This window comes from Hyla sarda, chromosome 1, assembly GCF_029499605.1.
Source record: "Hyla sarda isolate aHylSar1 chromosome 1, aHylSar1.hap1, whole genome shotgun sequence".
Lineage (NCBI taxonomy): Eukaryota > Metazoa > Chordata > Amphibia > Anura > Hylidae > Hyla > Hyla sarda.
The window spans coordinates 44,532,485-44,546,921 of record NC_079189.1 but is presented as its reverse complement, the minus strand read 5'-3'; the positions used below and the strand labels follow the sequence as shown (position 1 = coordinate 44,546,921).

Here is a 14,437-nt window from a genome sequence, read left to right as displayed (position 1 = left end):
GCAGTCTAAAATAATAAAAACATATAGTTGTTATGGGACCTATAATGAGTATGGACCCAGCTCAGCTTGACTTTATCCCCGCGTGGGTGCGATCAACAAGTCATACCATTCTTATTGGCTCAAAAGGAATCCAGACAAGGTTACCAAACCCAGAACCCAATATGAATAGTAGATGGTGGTAGAAACATTGGGTTCCTATTTTTTCCTATGGTCTTCTCATGGTATTCCTTTTATTGGTAGTGCCTTCGTATTTAGGCCTCAGAGAGGGTATTGTCTTTCATTGGAAGAGCTAATTGATGCACCTTCTCAAGAGCGTCTGATCGGGGCTTTAAGACACATGGAAAATGAGAACGTGTTACTGTCTTAGCAGATGGATGCCGCCCAGCTCCTCCACTAGAACTTTGCCCGCTCCAGTTTCACAGCCTTGACAGCCTTCTATTTAATTTATCATGACTAAACAGAAACGCTATAGTAATAACAAGCATCAGCGACCAGATGAAGCAAGATGTCAGTCACAGGATCTCTCACTGGAGACCTTGGAAGGAAAGCCCGTTGCCATAACAGTGACCAAAACAAGACATCCTGACAGGAACACCTCCAAGCTGAGTATTATATTGACAGGGCGGCCTGCGTTTTTATTACCCAGAGCTCATATTTAGAGGCATGCGTTGGTGGCAAGCCTCTATCACATAGCGGAGGGGAAATAAAAGCATAATATTTTATTATAGGTTCCCAGAATCCTTGGGAAAGTTGGTTATGTTCATTTAGGGTAAGTAATAAACGCTTTTAAGAGGCAGCTGTGCTGAGCTCGTTCAGTACTGCCTGTGACACGTGTTATCTGCATATCGCTTTATGAGGCCTGGGCAAGTTACTTTGCAGGAAATGAGTGTGATTAAAACCTTCATGTAATCCAAGTGTTCTGCACAAACTGCTAGACTCTGCATTTCCATCTCCTCTAGAGAGATGTATTTTGCAAAGATTTTGCATGTATAGAAGTATAGCAGAGCTGACTCTGCCCTCTTAGGTTGCATTATATGTAACTTGAGATTCCTCTTAGTCACTGTATATAAGCCTATCAAAGGGTGCAAGCTACTGTTCCATATGGGTGGACCAATGTTCTGCCTTGGTTTCATGCCAAACTAAGCCCACTCATGTGTGGGTAGGCTTTTGGTCACTTTCTGTAGTTGTGTGTGTACAGAAGACAATAGCCTCTTTGAATATAGTGTTCTCAGGATCTAGTTATAACCTTTTAAGACATTTTATGATTTTTTTCCCCACTGTATCTTAATAAAGTCTTTCAAACTGGTGAGAAGAACAAAGTCAGGATGGGTTCCTCTATCTGAGAACAAGATGGATTTAATTTATTGACATCAAGCTGATATCTTAATAAAATACTAATTATTTAAAGAAAGTTGCCAACATTTTTATATTACAATGACTTAAGGGTTGGCAACTTTATAGTAAAATTTCCTAACCTAGCTACTGTTGAACACCTACACCATGGTGGAGATATTAGGTCTTCACATGGTTGAATCATGTAACCGCTGCCATATTGCATTCCTTGGACCCAGACTGTCAACATCAATTGTTTACTTATCCCACCAATAGCCTATAGGGGTCTTCAAGTATATATAGACTTACTAAGTAAAAAACAAATTAAGGCTCCTTTCACACTATATGTTGCTTAGTTTTAAAGACCAGTTACAATGTCTTGTTAAGAAAGCCCTTAAAAATGTCCGTTACAAAACCATAGACTTGAATGGGATTTTGTAACGGCCGTTTTTAAGGGTTTTCTTGACAGGACATTATAACGGGTCTTTAAAACAGAGCAACATATAGTGTGAAAGGAGCCTATGACACAACATAGTGTATGAGATGTTGGGAATATCTGTCTAAAAGTGGCCAACCTCTTTATCTTGGACAAGTATAAGGTATGCACTGCAATACCTAATGAAACCACGCCGGCATGGGTGGCAAGTGGCCGCTACAATTTTACCTGCAAAGTCAGACAGCCATTGGCCAGTGCATGACCATTTTTTTTTCTATTCTAACAAAAAAGAAGATTGGAGGAGAAACAATGAGTCTTTGGAGCACAAGTGACTCCACTGCTTAAAAATGGTCTCCTAACCTTAGTCCATTCATATAGGAAAGGTATTTTGCTCATGCAGCATTCGGTGACAACTAGAAGACTTGGTGCAGCTAAGGTTAAAATTTATTAGCAAAGTCTTTCCATTTGGAGCTGGAGTAAACTTTGACTGTTCGTCTAGCTGAAGACGGAGATACATTGTAAATTTTGTATATTTAGTATGAAGTTTTCTTGTTGTTTTTATGAACATTTATACCCTTTAACATTTTTATTGCCAGTTCTTATTTGTCCACGTTCCGATTTTGCTTTGATGGTCGACTCTTTAATTAGTATGCAAGTAGTCAAAGTGATACTTTGAGCAGAACTGAAAAGACCTGCAGCCTCTTCATTCATTGCCCTCTTGTCACGCTGAGGAGGCCACCAATGTCGGGTCTCCCGCCTAAAGCAGAATATCAATGTGAGTTTGAAGAGTTAATTTGGCAAACTTCGGGGGCACCCCATCCCTGGACGGCAGCTGTCCTTTCATCTCATCTCTTGTGCAGCAAAGTGCCTGATCTAGCAGCTGCCGGCACTTGTCACATCCCCTATAGAAAAGTGGTGTGGCCTGACAGAATGTGCTTGTTACAAAATATCTATGGGTTTAATGAGGGGGAAACTTGGAGCGTTCCTTTCTAAGGGGTGTGGGGTGGGGGGGGGGGGGGTGAGTGTCATTCATTGGAAAGAATTTTTCTTTCTGTGTGTCAATTTTGTATGGGTCTCTGTAGAATATTCATCGAGCTAAAAGAAACCTGCCAGTATTATAAAATATTTGTCTAACTGAGGATTAAAGTTTTATAATAATTTTCTAGACTAAGCAAGTGTTTTATGGGCATTCACCTCTTTTGACATAAAACGTGGCCAATGTCCCCTATTAAAGTGAATTTTTGGGCAATAGTCCAAATCTTATTGGGGTTGGAAATACAGTTCTCTTAGATATCTTTGATGCTAAAATCCACTAGGAAAAAAGGCCTCCATTAGACACTACAAGGTTTTACCCCAACAAATATCCAATGCCCATTGCCTGGTTTACTCACCAATAATCATTTGTTAAATGGGTTGTTTTGCCATGACAGCCTCTTTTAATTTGGAAGCTAGATGGATATAGGCTTATAAGCTTAGCTTTAGAACGATCAACGATCAACTCTTAATCTCCCCTGCAGAGCAAATGTGGTATTACAGGTCAGCCATTTTAATGAATGCTTGATATAAGCAAGAAAACAGTACCATGGAAGCTGCGCTAGTACCCTTAATCCAGTGTTTCTCAATTCCAGTCCTCAGGACCCCCTTACAGGTCGTGTTTTCAGGATTTCCTAAGTCTTTCACAGGTGGCATAATTATGGTCAGTGAATCAGCCATCACCACAATTATATCACCTGTGAAAGACTAAGGAAATCCTGAAAACATTACCTGTTAGGGGGTCCTGAGGACTGGAATTGAGAAACACTGCCTTAATCCAAAGTAGACTCCTAAACTGAACGTCCGAGATTCTTTATAACAATATGTTTTGGGGACTAACCTCCCCTTCTTCAGGTTAGGCAATTGGACGCCTTTAATTGAATAGTTTCACATGGATGGACAGGGTATGTCATAGCAAGAGCTGATCTCTCTCATAAAATGAGATTTCCTGCTGATGGAACTCCTTTGACATCCATATGCCTTAATAGGAAATTGGGCATTTTTACCAGACAACCTCTTAGATCGATAATTTTGTTGGATAGGCTTGGGCTTGCAGTCTTTATGGAGTTGTCAATGAAAAGGGGGTGAATATTTTTTGAATTTTAAGAACTATATAGAAAAGGACCTGCTATTAAAAAGCAATTCAATTATATTTTTTGTTCCGTGTTACTTTAGACCAGGGGTCTCAAACTTAAATTATCTGGGGCCACTGGAGGTAGGGGCTGGGTGAGGCTGGGCCGCATGTGCCCCTCACATATAATGCCCCCATCATCCGCCCCTCATCATCCACCCCTCATCATCCACCCCTCATCATCCACCAGCAACACCCCCCCCCCCCCCCCAATTCCTCCTACCCCCCTGTGGTAATAGCATGAGCTTACGGATGATGTGGGTGTTACTGCTGGGGGGGGGGAGCATTAGGTAGGCAGCAGTTTCCCCACATTAGGAACGTAGCAGTTTCCCCACATTAGGTAGCCGTAGCACAGATTCCTCACATTAGGTAGCCTTAGCACAGATTCCCCCACTTAAGTTAGTGCAGCACAGTTTCCCACATTAGGTAGCGCAGCACAGTTTCCCCACATTAGGTAGCATAGTTTCCCCACATTAGTTAGCACAGCACAGTTTCCTTACATTAGGTAGCCTTAGCACAGATTCCCCACCTGGTTAGCGCTACTTACATCTGCCTGCAGGGACTTCCTGGCGGAGGTGCACGCTATAAGTGACGTCATCGCACGGGCTTCGCAGTACGTCTGCATCCCTGCGTGCCACTTGCAATGACGTCACTCACCGCTCGCACGTCCGCCAGGAAGTCCCCGCAGGCAGATGTAAATAGCAGTTTAGTGACAGGGCACCAGATCCCATGTAGCAGTGTTTGCAAAGTGTGTGAAGTCTTCCGGCATTTAGCCCTTCTTACCCGAAGCAGGGCTAAATGCTTGAAGAAATCACCTGCCCGGTGCCCGGAACTGCATGTCCCGGGCGTCGGGCGTTCCCCCCCCCCCCCCCCCCCCCTAATGATACAAAAAAAAAATTGTTTTCTGAAGATGAGGTTCAAGGCCTGCTTTATGCATTGCATTGGAAGGACACAAATTATTTGAAGCTTGGTCACATGGTTGCCCTCCTATATTTCAAAAACTTACTAATCAATTGTTTCCATTGTCTAGTTCTTTAGAAAATTCGGCTATGATTTTCAGGTGTCTTGCCTCTGCTAGCTGCTTTATAGTAACGGGACTGTCAATCTGCTTGAGAAGTATTAAGGTGCATAACAGTTTATGGCCGAAAGCTTCTATAAATGAAGTTCATGGTTACATCTGCATCATTAACCCTGCTGAACAAGGGGGGAGGAGGAAAGTGTAGGGGTGTTCCTGTACCCTCAGACAAAACCTGTCAAACTAGAACACAGATGGCATGTGCCAATAACTATGCAGAGCGTAGGCCTAAGTGTTAATGTTTATTTTTCATTCTTTGCTTGAAGAATACGTCCATAAATCCCCCTCAGTGCTCAAAGCTTGGGGGCCCCTGGCGCTATTTAGTTGGTTTAGCAAGCTTATTCATTCACTGGCTCACCATTTGGTTACTTAACAGGCAACCAGAGGAATTCTCCCCCCGCCCCCCATTTTTTTTTTTATGGCAAAGTAGACACTGTCCATGTTGAATTAGTGACTATTTTGCAACTAGGACATGCCGAAATGAGGAGTGTGCTGTGCTTGATAGGACTTTACTAGGGATGGGCTCAGGCCTATTCTTTTCGGCAACGCATGAACAGTCAAAGGCCTCCTTTTTATCTTTTGTTGCCTAGGAGGATACCCATTTAGAGTTCAAATTCCTGCAGGCTTTGGGGAAGAAAAAAAAAACGAAAGCTGATAGCACCAAAGGCCAGTCTCGGAGATGATAATCAGAAATCAAAAGTGATCTGTAGACAAGCCAGCACTTTGTGCTCTGACAGGAACAAACACACTGGGGGCACTTAGCTCTGAATGAAAGCTGAAGCCTATTTCTTTTCGGAATATTGAATGAAACTGCTTCTAGAGGTGGCATCCACGTCGAGCATCTGCTGCCTGTAGCCTTTAGAAACGGCAGAGGAGTAGATCACAATGTGAAATTAGGCCCAAAATGGCATTTAATGAAGTGAGCCTCTGTGCTCTGCATTTCTTCTATGTGTTCACAGCAAATGAAAGGCTCCAGGGTGAGAGCTTCGGGGGGTTTGCACAAGAAAAGACGTCTCATTAGATGCCTCTGCTTTTTTTCTTTTTTCAGTTCCATAGAGGCAAAGAACTTTTTGTGTGCAGGAAAGGTTGGACTTCTTCCATCTGGAGGTTTTGTATGTGAAGCTTCAGATTTTTCTTTTTCAGACAATACCTTCAGACTTGATGGACCCAAAATAAGCTTCTCTCACTCTTTTTGGTAATTTAATTTAGTCATTAACATAAAATGTTGCCAACGGCTTGCTAACTATTGGGCCATTTCAAAAAGGGCAAAGAGTTATCAGTCCGCGTTTGAAGAGAAACGGCATTTATATGAATGGGTTTCATAAAATTTTATTTTTGTGTGTTCAGTAGCTGTTTTATGAGAAGTGGTGTGTGTGCGCTCACCATGTGACCAGTTTATTAGATTTGTCAGATAAATATTTACCCAACATATAACCATTATATGCCTATGCCTACAAAAGTCATTTTTTTTTATCAATGTCTATCAACCTCCTAACTTCAAGTATATTCAATAATTTAACTATCCATTGTATATCTCCCTCTTGATCTGTTCTTGATCATAAGGTGTTAACAATCTTGAAGAGTTGAGAGGTCTGACTCTGCATAGCCATGAAAAGTTTAGAAGAAGCAATTTAAGGTCTGTTGACACATACTAGGGGCTCTATTACACAGGCCAAGTTTTGGCCATCATATTGCCCTTTAATAGGCCCAACGATCAGCCAACAAAGCATGTAAAGCAAATAAATGTCTGTCGGGTTCTTGCATTTAGCAGGTTAAAAGAAATATTGTTCGTCAGCCGCATGTCCCTCCATGTGAGGCCAATGAATGAAGCAAAGGACTGCACAAAAGATACAGCCATCCTTTGTGGGGCCCTGTCTGCACAATAGTTGACCAATGTTGGCGCTTGTCTATGGAAACAGATCCTAACTTTTAAACTTCTGTACAACAACAATTTAGTATACTTAGAAGCAACAGAATTGTAGGGTTGTCTAATCAACTAACCACCATAGATTTAAATGGATAGTTGTAAAATAGAACACATTGAAACCTTCTTAAGAGAACAACACAAAATTGCATTGAAAAATGGTCTTTCAGGGTGTGGTCCTTTCAAAAAATGGCAAGTATGATTCATGTATGACGGAACTTAAAGACTGTCACACAAAATCTGGTCAGGATAAGGCGGTGGTCCCTTTAGAAAAGAAGGAATATTGAGGAATTAAGAGGGGGGGGGGGTCTTCTGTTCTGGATCCTCATCAACAGAGTGGAGAAAAGTAAGCGTGCCTGTTGCTTTTGCGGACCGCGCCTGTTCTGGATTACAACCCTTTGATTTAAATGTGCACTGTGTAATTCTTAACCCATCCTGTGGTGGTGCTGTATGGAAATTAAACACTTTTAGTCAGTTTTCCACACAAATCACAACTGACCACTGGGGGTCCCAGCAGGGGTGACTCTTTGAGTCAAGGTTTTTGTCAAGGGCCTTTTCGAAAATACATGCACTGACCAAAGCCCTTTCACAATACCTTCAAATTAAAGTACTTAGTGTGTGCACATATGCAAAACCTGTCTTTACAACTGTCTAGAACAGAGTCCTTTCCTTTGAGAAATCACAACAGCTGGCTTAGCAAAAATATAGCAAATCCAATTCATCTCCCATGACTTGCACTTTAACCCAGACATTCCACCAAACAGCCAACAGTGGATGCACTTGTAATTCGCTGTCATGATGAAGAATGTAATCCCGGCCTATTAATAAAGTACTGTGGGGCTGTCGAATAGTAATATGCCAATTACATGCCTGCAGGTCTTCAGACGGTGTCATGCCTCGGCTTGCAGTCACAGTACAGAGAGAGCATTTCCCCTCGGCTGAATAGAGTCCTGGGATCTCTTGTGTTTTGTAGACCTGGTGCGGACTGTGTTTATTTTGCGTGCAGTCTGCCAACCTTGCTCGTAGACAAAAAAAAAAAAAGTTCATCATCTTGTTGACTGTGTAGAATTGGTTTTCTCAAGGTTCAGGAAGTTTCATTTGACAATGGACTTGGAGTTTAGTCTAGTGGGACCTGAAGAATGGATACAAAAAATACACAGTATAACTCAGCCTGTGGTGTTGATAGACAGAGGCACTGATAAGGCACTGATAAAGAAAAAAAAATAACCTGAGACATTACTACCACACCCAGCATGTCTTGAAGTCTTTTGTGAAGACTTTTTCTCTGGTTTAAATGAAATTCTTCCCTGTTGTGCAAGCATTTATGTTGTGGACGAGCTACAAAAGTTATAGTGTGCAGTTCCATGTTACGCAAATGTATTCCATTGTTTGGACACTGTAGCAGAGCTGTTCAGAACATTGAATCCTAAAATAGTTTTTCTTTTTTCTTTTTTATTAAATCTAATTTTATTTTTTGAACAATTACGTCCGTATCAAAATTTAATAAATGTTAATATGTAAATGTTTTGGGTTTTATCTCATTCCTAACATGCATTGTCGATGGACTTGCCAGAGTACTTTGAGTTGATGCCACTTAAGCGGTTTGTTCCACAGTAATATTGCCTTTGTCTCTTTGGTTTGGCCTGCTCTACTTTACATTAGTTATATTGCCATCTTGTTGGAGCATGCCCGGGTTGTTTAGTTTTCATATTTAAAGGGATTTGTTCCAATAGTGTCTTAAGGTGTGCATGAAGACGTTAAAAATAAAGTGGTTGACTGCCAATGTGGATCTCCACCTGTTTATTACATTTTTCAGGATGGAACTGGTACAGTGATAGAACTTTAGACTTTTGGACTCACAAAGAGGGTAGATTGAAGATACCTGCTCGTTAGGCTGCACCACAAAAGTTTACTTAATGACAGATAACAATGCCATCCACACATGGCTTGGTGTTGCCTATAGCAAAGCTGTGGGCAAATAAAAGTACTTCAGATAGCAGAAGACACCTGCAAAGGTTTTATGATCTTATGATCATAAGGATTATGATCATAAGGATGAGACAGTATCTATATAAGATTGTTGGTGAGATATCTACATGTCAATGGGCCTCCCTTACATTGATGGTTCCTGGTTTGAAGGAACATAGACTTTTACTGTGAAAATGATCTAAAGTCATCTTTCCTTAATCTTGTCATAAGTTTGTCTTCCCGAACATCCTTCTCTATCGAGGACTTATACTTCTTATAATTTAGTTTTGCCTCTAAACTAGCCATACTTAAGATTTTGAATGAGCTTTCTGATTTTTGAAGTGATCTTTAGCTTAAAAAGGTACTTATGGAGTATTTTAGGTCAAATTGACCCTGAAGTGAGTGGGTAGGAGAATTTTTGAAGTGCTGTTTTGTTGTAATTTTCAGCTGTGCCTGTACATACAAAATACAGCTCTTTCCTTGTTCATGTGTTTGTATCTTGTATTAGCTTTACTAAACCTAAATAAGGAGTACAGGGGGCTACAAGGGAGCGGTGTGCTGAATTTAATACACTCTATTCAATTTCTAAATTGCGCACACCCCTTTTAAGTCCAGAAGCAAATACTAAATCGGGTTTTATGTACCGAGCTGGCCAGCAAGTGATTTTTCTTTTACACTTTACATAATCCCCTTGAAAAGCTCCACCGTTTCAGCGAATCTGGCAGCACATGAAATAGAAGTCGGTTAGAAATAATTTGGGAATTAATTAATCCTGTCTTAAATGTTAACGTTATAAACTAATTTAGACTGAAATAGCAATAACAGCCTTTTAGGTTGCAGCGGCAGTTCACAGCTACTGGCTCCATGTTAGGATAATAGACATGGAACGGTAGACGGGGAAAAGCCGTGGTGCTCTGAAATGGGGGGGGGGGGGAGACTAGAAGCAGCAGAATGCTCTGTGTACAATTAACAATACCATTAATTGCCTTATTTATCAGCGCAATACAGTATGGTGTCTACCAGTGCTGTACATTGGGCAAATAAAGTTTTTTCTTGGTTGCCTAAATAAAAAAAACTATACAAACCTGCCACCTCCATATGCTGTAAAAATACACTGCTCAAAAAAATAAAGGGAACACTAAGATAACAAAATCAAATTTATCAACCCATGGAGGTCTGGATATGGAGTCACTCTCAAAATCAAAGACGAAAACCACACTACAGGCTGATCCAGCTTTGATGTAGTGTCCATAAAACAAGTCAAAATGAGGCTCAATAGTGTGGGTGGCCTCCACGTGCCCGTATGACCTCCCTAAAACGCCTGGGCATGCTCCTGAAGAGTTGGCGGATGGTCTCCTGAGGGATGTCCTCCCAAACCTGGAGCGAGACATGATGTCCCAGATGTGCTCAGTTGGATTCAGGTCTGGGAAACGGGTAGGATAGTCCATAGCAAAGGGTCTGAGGATCTCATCTCAGTACCTGATGGCAGTCAGGCTACCTCTGGCAAGCACATGGAGGGCTGTGCGGACCCCAAAGAAATGCCACCCTACATCATTACTGACCCTCCACAAAACTGGTCATGCTGGAGGATGTTTCAGGCAGCAAAACGTTCTCCACGGCATCTCCAGACGCTGTTATGTGCGCTCAGTGTGAACCTGCTTTCATCTGTGAAGAGCACAGTGCGTCAGTGGCGAATTTGCCAACCTTGGTGTTCTCTGGCAAAAGCCAAATGTCTTCACGGTGTTGGGCTGTAAGCACAACCCCCACCTGTGGACGTCAGGCCCTCATACCAGCTTCATGGAGTCTGTTTCTGACCATTTGAGTGGACACATGCACATTTGTGGCCTGCTGGAGGTCATTTTTGCATTGCTCTGGCTGTGCTCCTCCTGCTCCTCCTTGCACAAAGGCGGAGGTAGCAGTCCTGCTGCTGGGTTGTTGCCCTCCTACGGCTTCCTCCACATTTCCTGATGTACTAGTCTGTCTCCTGGTAGCACCTCCATGCTCTGGACACTATGCTGACAGACACACCAAACCTTCTACCCACAGCTCGCATTGATGTGCCATCCTAGATGAGCTGCACTACCTGAGCCACTTGTGTGGGTTGTAGACTCCGTCTCATGCTACCACAAGAATGAAAGCACCGCCAGCATTCAAAAGGGACCAAAACATCGGCCAGGAAGCATAGGAACTGAGAAGTGGTCTGTGGTCACCACCTGCAGAACCACTCCTTTATTGGGGGTGTCTTGCTAATTGCCTATAATTTCCACCTGTTGTCTGTCCCATTTGCACAACAGCCTGTGAAATTGATTGTCAATCCGTATGGCTTCCTGAGTGGACAGTGTGATTTCACAGAAGTGTCATTGACTTGGAGTTACATTGTGTTTGTGTTCCCTTTATTTTTTTGAGCAGTATATATAGTGTAATCTAGTGCCTAAATAGTGCTTTACAAGCAACCCTTGGTCCGACAACAATCTCTAGATCCAGTCATACATCTGGTAATTTCATCTGACGGACCTTTATCTAATTTGTATGGGGGCTTCCTCTCGACTCTTCCCCCAACTTTAGCCATAGAAAGAGAATCTGTAGCCCCTCTCCCACAAATAGATAGATGATCAACCAGTCTCACCAAAATCAGTGTTTTCGACTGACACTTTTCTTACATATGGCTAGCTCCAAACGTATTTGACTTGGGAAACTACCTTATTTAGATGTCTGTATTATATGCGTCATTGTAGGAAAATATTATTTGTCTTTATTCCAGATGTAATTCCCCAAATGCTTGATATAAACCTAAAGAATAATTGTGATCAATGGGTCTGTAAAGGGGTACTCTGGTGAAAACCTTTTTTCTTTTAAATCAACTGGTGGCAGAAAGTGAAACATATTTGTAAATTACTTCTATTAAAAAATCGTAATCCTTCCAGTACTTATTAGCTGCTGAATGCTACAGAGGAAATTCATTTCTTTTTGGAACACTGATGACATCACGAACACAGTGCTCTCTGCTGACATCTCTGTCCATTTTAGCAACTATGCATAGCAGCTGGCTTAATGGTGGCTTAGTGGTTAGCACTGCTGCCTTGCAGTGCTGGGGACTTGGGTTCAAATCCCACTAAGTACAACAATAAATAAAGCGTTATTATTATAATAACGTCAGCAGAGAGAACTGTGGTCGTGATGTCATCAGAGAGCATTCCAAAAAGAAAAGAATTTCCTCTGTAGTATTCAGCAGCTAATAAGTACAGGAAGGATTAAGATTTTTTAATAGAAGTAATTTACAAATATGTTTAACTTTCTGCCGCCAGTTGATTTAAAAGAAAAAGGTTTTCACCGGAGTACCCCTTTAAGATTATATTTGTGTTATTTTTGAATTTTTTTTGTATTAATGCTCCTTTTCTTTTGTCTTGACAGACTTCTAAAAGCTTGTGCTCATTGGACTATGAAGATGAAGAAGACCCCCACCTGAAGACCATTGTCTCCTCCCCCTGTGATTCCAGTGACCATATGAATATCATCACTCCTGGCTCAAGCCCCATCAAGGAGACAACGGACGGAGGAACCTGCCCCCTCAACTGCCCAAGAGAGGCAACCGTGAGCGAAAGTGAGGAAGACCTAAGTGACTGTGAGAGTACCATATTTCCTATAGATTGCGAGGAGCTGGATCTGGATGAAATAGAGAACAACTGAATCTCATCGCCTCTGTAGGATAAGGCGTCCTCCCTGGTAGAAGAGTGCCTTCTGTTGCCATTGCTCTCCTTCATGGAGCTCAGTGGAAAGAGTTGCAGCCTAGTCACCTGTTAATGAAACGGACAAAGATAAAGAATGAGCATTAAAAAATTTGTTTCCACCTGGCTGTATTTGCTACGCGGCCTAGCATGTGGGGCTACACGTACAAAGCTAAATAGATGTGAATGTACTCAACAGGTTTCCTATAGATGCGGGAGAAGGGGAAATCGTACCGTCAAGTGCTGACAGCGAGTGCCTAAATATATATTTTTTGCTCAATAAATACATGAGGGGGGGGGGGGGACTACTATTTTAAGCTAGTTTCATAATTATTTAACCTCACTTTTTGCGGGGTGTGTTTGTCTCAGCGAGTACAATTTGTTTACTTTTGCGAACGTCGCACATACTAGGCTGCTATACGTCAGAGAAATGACAGCAGGGGAGATTCAAGGAAACATTTATAAAAAAAAAAAAGAAATAAAAAATAATAAATTAAAAATTATAAAAAAAATAAATATGATATTTTTTTTGCATTTCTATGGCTTTTACAGTTCTGGAAAAAAAAAAAGCATCTCTATTTTGAAAGGAATTTTTCAGAAGGGCATTCTATAACTTACAATCTGTCTGCCGTGATTCTGGTGCAGGTGTATGTTCTATATTTTAAAAGAATACAGAAAAAAAAGAAAAAAAAAAGATAAAATAGTCAACTAAAGACACGTTAAGTGTTCACACTCGGTCCAAAATATCAAAATTAACCACAGTGTGTGTATGTATGTATATATATATATATATATATATATATATATATATATATATATATACATATACATATACATATAGTTGCAAAAATACCTGTACAATTTTTTTTTATTTTATAGACATTTATCAAAATGTACTAGTGACCTCAAAGGTTATTGTGCCCTAAAATTGTGCTACTTTAATTGGGTATTTTTTTTTTCTTACCTTGAAAAAATGAAGGTAAAGCGATTTGCATTATGTGCATTTACGAGTGTGAGTAGTTACATGCCTTGTAGGTCATTATTACCTTTTGTTTTTTTCTACTGTTCAAAAAAAGAAGAATGTATTGGAGCACTTGAACTTTAGACAGGGACTTTGTAAAGTAACGATCAATTCCACAGGAAGAGGTCACCCCTCAGCAATAGAAGGCAATTTGTCCTTTAATAAAGAAAAAACAAAGTGAATTTGCTTTGCATTTCTTGTGTTTGTGATTTCTTCATCTTGACATTATGAAGTTCTGATTAATTTTTTTAACAATAAAAGGACACATACTTACCTCCCATGCTCCTGCAGCTGGCAGATCTGCCCTCCAGTGGTGGTGTTCATCCTTCTGATGATCTCCCGCTCCATCTGTGACTGAGTGGGAGGTCATCAGAAGCTGATAAAGCCAAGAGCAGAGAGTGGAAGCATGGGAGGTAAGTCTGCATTTTTTATTGTTTTAATGTAAGACGAGGCACATGCTGAAGTTTAACGTTTCCCTGGTAAACCACAAATAAGCATATGGATTTGAGAATCTTCAAGCGCCAAATTGTGATAACTCCGTCAAAGCTTTCTCAATTTAGACCAATATATGGAGGGTTAACTTCAATATATTAACCTATAGATTCCCCTAGGGGAATCCAAAAATTACCCTATTTTCCCATATATACATATACTTTATGGTGATCCCACAAGCTTTATTAAATAATAATAAAAGGTGTGCTAAATGAACAAAACTACACACAGTTAAAAAGTTAAGCAAAAGAGGCAGCTCGATGTGTATAATATATATTGATATTGATTATATGGATTGGC

At 40.9% G+C, this 14,437-nt stretch overlaps 1 protein-coding gene across 4 annotated transcripts in view; it reads left to right on the top strand.

Annotated features, from left to right (window-relative positions):
* The window catches only part of FAM53A (family with sequence similarity 53 member A), an 85,057-nt gene extending 71,230 nt beyond the window's left edge, over window positions 1-13,827 (top strand). For all 4 annotated transcript variants that reach the window (XM_056554841.1, XM_056554837.1, XM_056554836.1 and 1 more), the window contains exon 5: window positions 12,311-13,827. In XM_056554841.1, coding sequence (XP_056410816.1) covers window positions 12,311-12,586 — 276 coding nt within the window. In that variant the 3' untranslated portion in view covers window positions 12,587-13,827. The remainder of the gene's footprint in view (window positions 1-12,310) is intronic.
* The last annotated feature ends 610 nt before the right edge of the window (window positions 13,828-14,437 follow it).